This window comes from Sinocyclocheilus rhinocerous, unplaced genomic scaffold, assembly GCF_001515625.1.
Source record: "Sinocyclocheilus rhinocerous isolate Xijiao unplaced genomic scaffold, SAMN03320098_v1.1 scaffold1494, whole genome shotgun sequence".
Classification (NCBI taxonomy): domain Eukaryota; kingdom Metazoa; phylum Chordata; class Actinopteri; order Cypriniformes; family Cyprinidae; genus Sinocyclocheilus; species Sinocyclocheilus rhinocerous.
Window position 1 is genome coordinate 77,965 of NW_015641023.1, and position 7,540 is coordinate 85,504.

Below are 7,540 nucleotides of genomic sequence, written 5' to 3' on the forward strand. Positions count from 1 at the left end.
AAATTTTTTTTATTATTATAATGATCTGAAATCGTATTGATAAAATTTTTTATTTAATTAATTTTTTCCCCTGTCTCTTGTTTTAAGCCTCGTTTGCTCCTAGCAATGTTTTATGTAGATTTTATGCTCCGCCGCGGCGTCCTGCGCCTCCCAAAGCCTCCATACATTCATCAAACGCAGGCGTGATAATTTAGAAAGGCAGCATAAAATTGTGTATTTTCGTCCGGCGTAATCTTTAGACAGATAAACAAATGACGGCAGGAGCCGGGGCGTTCCTCCACCCGCGCTCGACTGGCTCTTCATTACGGCACACACTCCGCCGCAGACCTCTGGCGTGTTAGGGCTCGGCGAGCAGAAAATAACACGACGTGGAGCTAACAGAGCGCAGCATGATAGATGAGGCTGTTTACGAGCCGTGTCTGAACAATCTGCAGCGCCGGCGCTCGTCTCAGCTACTCCACTGCGCCGCAGTAAGAGCGGATCTCTTCATTAACCTCGTTAGTGCTGATGAACATCACTACCGCTGACTAACACAGCGCTCGTCTGGTCTAAACACAGGCTTTCTGCAGGTCAGTTTAAGAGCATGCAAAGGAACACACTTCAAAGTTTGCTAAAGCAATCGACATGCGTTATTAACAGCTGTTCTGAACCACTAGAATATTGCATTAGCTTTAACTGATCACGCTGCAAAAAAGTCATGCGTTTCTTCAAGATCTCCGTCTCGTTTTCCAGTGCAAATGTCTGAAGATTCATAAATCGGGACACGTTTACTGGAGATATAAAATGACAGAAGATAAGAAGTCTTGTTTATGAGAAACTGATCAAAATCTGTCAATGGGCTCAAAAAATTCAAAGGGAAAATTTGTTCTTGTTTTAATCATAAACTCAGTTTCTCAGAAAGGACTTCTTTCAGACGTCATGCATTGCATTTATTTACATTTTATAACGTTTCCTAATGTTCACTTATAATGCCAGTAAGATTTTGACATCCTAAACTCATCATTTAGAAATAAGCCTGATTTAAACACTGCGTTTAAGGGGCGTGTCTTCTTTAAGCCCACTGCTGTGATTGGCTAATATATATCTGCATATGCAATAAGCATTACTCATGAGGAACCGTGAGATTATACCGTGGATTATAGTGTTATATTTCAATGCAATCCATCAGAAGACAATAGAGTCGTCATTCAGATCGGTTCAGTTCAATAAGCGTCGATGCTGCACAATGCATTAATTGTGAAACCATCAATTAGCGTTTAAACTGTAATCATCTCACCTTGACGAGCAGGTCTCTGGCCGAGGCGGACATGAGGATCCGGTCACACCAAGAGGGACATCGAGTGTTCATGTACTGCTTTCCCTGACTGGAGTCTTCACTGTACGGATAACTGCACAAACACACACCGTATTCACTCATAATTGGTCAGAGGTGTCAATCTGTGGGCCATAATCACTAAATTATGAATGCATTTTAATTTTACAGCGTGAGATCATAATCAAAGTCTGTGCGTTTGTGTGAAATGCATCGTCTGCTATTGCAAATGCAAATGTTCTGTTGTGACTAAAACTACAATCAGCAGCAGAAATCACAGAAATCACACACAAAAACAGCTCAGGTTCATAATGCACGTCAAAATCAACATTATTTTGCATTCTGAAAATGATGCCTATTTTCATTACGATTTGGTCATTTGTGACATTATTCTTATTTCCCTCTCAATTCTTTTTACTGTAATGCAGCGGTTCCCAAACTGGGGTGCACAGAGCGACCAGCAGGGGTGCGCGAGAGAATGCTTTTGATAATCTGTGCTTTTTTTGAAGGGGCAAGTGAAAGAGAATTTTACTTGCCCGACCGCGGACCACTCCTAATCTAATTAAAACATCGAATTAGGGAAGCACCAAAATTTCGGCGAGAATGATTCTGATTTTATTACACTTGGTGTAAACGGCAATTCATAATGGATAATCAATAGTAACAAGGTCGCGGCAGTTGAGACTCACGCGAGACAATCTCATGGAGAAATCGAAACAAATGAACACAACTGCACACAGAAGAAACATACTACGGTAAAAAATGTAGTTTTTATATTTATTACATAAAGCCTAGCCTAATTAATTAACATGACACGACTAAGAGAGTGCAGTTTTCCCCGAAAATCAGTACGATTGTAAATTCGACATTGATTTTAAACAAGACTTCAAACGAGTAGTTAATATTAAGTGACTTAGGGCATACATTTTAGTACAATAATGTCAATGTGACTGTTTTTGCTCGATTTGTTTAACAAAAATAGTTCCAAAATACTTGTATTTATACTTGTATTGCAGTAAAAAATGTGGTGTTTAACCGGAGTACGGTGGTGGGGGTGCTTGACATGTGTCAAACACTAGAAAGGGGTGCACGCTGCAAAAAGTTTGGGAACCACTGCTGTAATGCAATGCAATGCAAAAAACACACCTCGTTTTTATTTAATGAAAATCATCATTTATTATTATTTTTTAATTATTATTCAATGTGCATAAAATAAATTAAATACAACAAAAACTATTGTGATGTATACTTGTATTTTAAATAATATCATTTACATATATATTATTTTCTTCACATTTTATTTCTACTTTTAATAGTGTTGCTTTAAATAATGCATTCTAGCACCAGATGTACACCAGATGCATATTTTCATGTGTGTTTGAAGATGCACTTTAAATAATATTTTTAAATAATTAATTATTTTCTTCACTTTATGGGATGTTTTTTGCAAAAACTACTGATGTATAATTTCAATAGTGTTTTAAAATGTACTTTAAATAATATAATTTTAATTAATAATTAATAATAAGCATAGCACAAAATAAATTCTACACAACAAAAACTACTGTGACGGTTACTCAATCGTGTTTTAAGACGTACTTTAATATTACTTTAAATTATATAATAATTATAATATAGTATAAATCATATAATATAATAATTGTATTCATGTTATGAGATGGTTTTGCAAAAACTACTATTATGTATACTTTCAAAAATGCTTTAAAATGTAGTTTAAATAATATCATTTAAATATACATTATTTAAACAAAACATTATTTTCTTCACATTTTTTAGATGTTTTTGTGAAAATTGTGATGTATACGTTCAAATGTTTTAAAATGTATGTTAAATAATATCATTTAAATATATATATTATTATCTTTACATTGAGATACTATTATGTATATACTTTCAATAATTTTATGTATGTTAAATAATATCATTAAATATATATATTATTATCTTTACATTGAGATACTATTATGTATATACTTTCAATAATTTTAAAATGTTCTTTAAATAATATATACTTTTCTTCACATTGATATATATATATACTTTACAGTAAATAATATAATTTAAATAATAAATTATATAAATTAAGTACAACAAAAACTACTTTGAATTTTTGTTTTAAAATGTAAATAATAAATTATAAAATTTTAAATAATATATGCATTTAAAAAAATATTTTCTTGTCAAATTAAGGGGCCTTTGCAGAACGCCTGAGTGCAATTAGCATTGATGGCTCTTTAAGCATGTGGAAATGAAGGGCAGTTTTGGTATGCTAACGAGCCGCTGGAGAGATGATTCTGAGGATGAAAGACAGGAGTGAATGATAGCGGAGGATAGAGAGCGGGATAATGAGAGATAGAGATGCAGAGTGTGGGAATTTATGGGCGGGAGAAGCCCTTTCTTCAGGGTGGCCCACACAAACCCTAGAGGAAGTTTTAGATGCGCTCCTTCAGCTGCATTAAACACAGCTGATCTGATGAAGGGCCGAGTGGATCTTTGAAACCGATCCGTGAAGCCTGACGGCCGCGTGACAGCAGGAGGAAGGTGTGTGTGTGTGTGTGTGTGTGTGTGAGAGTGTGTGTGTGTGTCTGTGTGTGTGTCGAGAGAGCAAACCAGCCTTCACACCCAAGACTCATATTCACTCTGCACTGGAGACGGAGAGCCCAGTTTGACTGTAGTATGTGATGTGATATTATAATCTCTTCTGCTCACTGTTGAAATCAATGCAAAAGCATTGAAATCAAATTTTTTTCTCCCAACTATGGCAGCTTGTTTCTGCCATGGAATAAAAAAAGAAAAGGTAATTGCAACTTTTATTCTTCCAATTCAGTTTATATCTCATTATTCTGTCTTTTTTTCTCGCAGCTTTGCAAGATATTAAGTCGGAACACACACACACACACACACACACACACACACACACACACACTCTGCGTGTGTGTGTGAGAGAGAGTGTGTGTGTGTGTGTGTGTGTGTTGTGCAACAGGAAAAAGCCAATTTCCTCGAATTATGATTTATAATTAAATCTATTTATGACTTAGATTCTCTTTATTTTAGATTATAGGGCGCAGTTAATGAGGTCATGACGCAATCTGGACTCAAACGTCCTGTTTTCAGCCCGAGTAACTCACAGAACCAACCCATCACTGTCTGAAACAGCTAGTTAGTGACTGAGTATTGCTCTGGTTCTCTCACAGCGATCAGTTTGCCTATAATTCCTCATTTTAACCATGAAAAATGACTGATCGTTATCAGGGTTTTTATAGTTAAGTAAAACTAAAAGCATAAAAAATTACTTAAAATAAAATAAATGTTCAGCGAAATAAAATATAAAAAAACTTAACCTTCAATTATTTCAGCTAGTTTCCAAGACAACATTTCACATTTTAAATTACTTTAACTTGATGTACTAAAATAACTAAAACTCAAATAAAAATGAGAAAAACACACTAAAACTTTAACAAACTAAACTACCATAAAATCTAATTCTAAATATCAACAGAAGCTGTAACAGTGTCTCTGCTGCACTGATGACGCACACACTCATTCCCTCAGAAACACAAGAAACACAGACACAGTGTGTTTGACGAAAGACGTCACTTCAGCGTTAAACGGCTTCACAACAATGTCACTCGACTGTCAATGAGTGCTTCTATTGCTGCTCTGTGACAAGAATATCATGCAAGCGCATCAGAAACAGGCCTGCTTCAGTTCACGGACACTAGATGCTGAGGTGTGGCGTCATACAGCGACTCAGTCTCAATTATTCAGTGAAACAGCAAAACCAGCTGATGAGACACAGAGACCTTTATAATACAAACAAATAAACCAAGTGCTCATGTCAAGAAAATGCCATGTAACAATATTTGGAATACATTTAAATTTTCATATAAAAATTACATTTACACAGAGAGAAACGTGAGTAAACGTTATTTCAGACTAGACTTGTGCCGGTATTCGGTAATGCGATATATCACGGTAATGAATATGCACGATATTGTTATCGTGGGCACTTCTAAATACCGTGAATAATTATATATTACAAATTATTCCGAATTACAGCACTTTTTAAACTAAATTTCAATATCGTGATAATACTGCATACCGTGATAAAAGCATTAGCAATTAATCGCAACATGAAAATTTGATACCGGCATATCCCTATTTCAGACACAATACGGCAGCTTTTTGGTGTATTTTTGCTCCACTAAAGAAAACCATTCTAAATGAAGATAAAGCAGATCAATGAGTGTTTTAATATAAAATGACATTTTTTAAATAGATATTTCTGGATCCATTGGCATTTCAGGTCACTATATTTGGAATAGATTAAAATTTTTATTCTTTTTTTTTTTTTTAAGATATGCATTGCATTGGCATTTAAATGTTATGTAACAATATTTGGAATATATTAAAATTTTAATATACAAATTATTATTTATTTATTTTTTAGATTTGCATTGTATTGGTATTTAAATGTCATGTAACAATATAGATTTATATTATATAGATGCAAATGGATTTAAATAGATGTAATTTTTTTATTATTTTTTTCTTAGATATTTCAGGATGCACTGGCATTTGAAATGATATATAACAAAATTTGGAATAGGTTTACATTTTATTATAATTTTTAAAAAAGATATTTCTGGATTCACTGGCATTTCATTATCAGGTAATAATATTTGGAATAGATTTTAATTTTAATATAAAAATAAATTATTATTAAAATAAAAATGATTATTATTATTTTCAGATTTGAATTGCATTGGTATTTATTAAATGTCATGAAACAATATAGATGATATAGATGGAATAGATTTAAATAGATGTAAATTTTATTATATTTTTTTCTTAGATAATTCTGGATGCACTGGTATTTCATTTCAAATATTTGGAATCGATTTCGTGTTCAATATAAATGTTTTATTTTATTTTATTTTTTAAAATCATTTTATGTGGGTAACCTGCTGAAATGACATTTCTGACACAATACAGCAGCTACTTTGTGTATTTTTTGAAGGAAATCATTCCAAAAGTAGCCAAAGCAGAGCAATCAGAGAGATGAAGTAGAAATATCAGAACTCGTGTCTAACGGAACTAACGGCGGTATAATAATGTCATCTTCACACACGGGATCCACTGTGATGGAAATTAATGGAAATGAGCTGTTTGCACTAAAATAGGAAATGAAACACACTGAAGCATAGTGTAAACAACACTAAGAAAAGCATTCAAAAGTGCACTGGCAGAAGAAGTCAGTGTGTGTCTGGAGCGATGTGTTACTCTGTAACCGTCACAGAGCCGCTGTGTTGAAGAGATCTGGTGTCTCCTCATCCTCACCAAACGGTGAAGAATAACTGTGCATGACCTCTGACCCTTCACACGCTCACCTCACGACCCTCGAGCAGAGCCGGCGCAGACGTCTAGACTCCACAAACACTCACAGCTCTGCTCCACTAACCCGGTTAGTGAAGTAAATCGCATCGCATCCCCGCGCTCTCTCGCTGTCCGGGGAATTCCTTCAGTTTCTGCATTGACTTTACAATAAAATCAGAGAGAAGTGGAGCTAATGCACTGTGTGTCAGCGGATGGAGACATCAGACACGAGGAACAGGGATGGATTTACACTGATGTTCATTTACTCTGGAAATTCTGAAGATGAAGAGAATTACACTGAAGATTGATATATAATAATTAGGGGTGCGCCGATCCGATATTCAGTATCGGTATCGGCTCCGATACTAGCATTTTCTGCGATCAGACGAGACCGATATTCTGACCGATATTCTGCGTATATTATTCTGTGTGTTTATTAAGCCCCACGAAAGGCACAAAAACATTATAAATCACCATAAAGTTTTTGTGCACTATATTTCAAGTGTTCTGAGACCGTTCCATAGTTTAATGTGAGGCTGTGCGATATTGAAGAAAAATGCGATATGCGATAACTCATTAAATAATGCGATATTCGATACAATAATGCTTAAAGTGCCACATGCTCAGATGAAACAGTTGCTGACTCAGTTCTGTGAACTTCTATAACTATCTTGTGTCATATATATATGGTTATTTGTATGTATCACTGTAAAAAGTAATCACTGAATCTACTTAAGAAAAGCGAGTAAACATAACAGATTTTTACAAATTTGTTGAGTTTACTTAATTACACTGTGTTATGTGAACTTTCAGGTGGATGCAATAGTAAAA

At 34.5% G+C, this 7,540-nt stretch overlaps 1 protein-coding gene across 1 annotated transcript in view; it reads right to left on the minus strand.

The window, feature by feature from the left end:
* Positions 1–7,540, minus strand: part of LOC107754011 (type I inositol 1,4,5-trisphosphate 5-phosphatase) — a 150,570-nt gene that overhangs the window by 3,278 nt on the left and 139,752 nt on the right. The window contains exon 13 of the mRNA XM_016570312.1: positions 1,277–1,388. Coding sequence (XP_016425798.1) covers positions 1,277–1,388 — 112 coding nt within the window. The remainder of the gene's footprint in view (positions 1–1,276; positions 1,389–7,540) is intronic.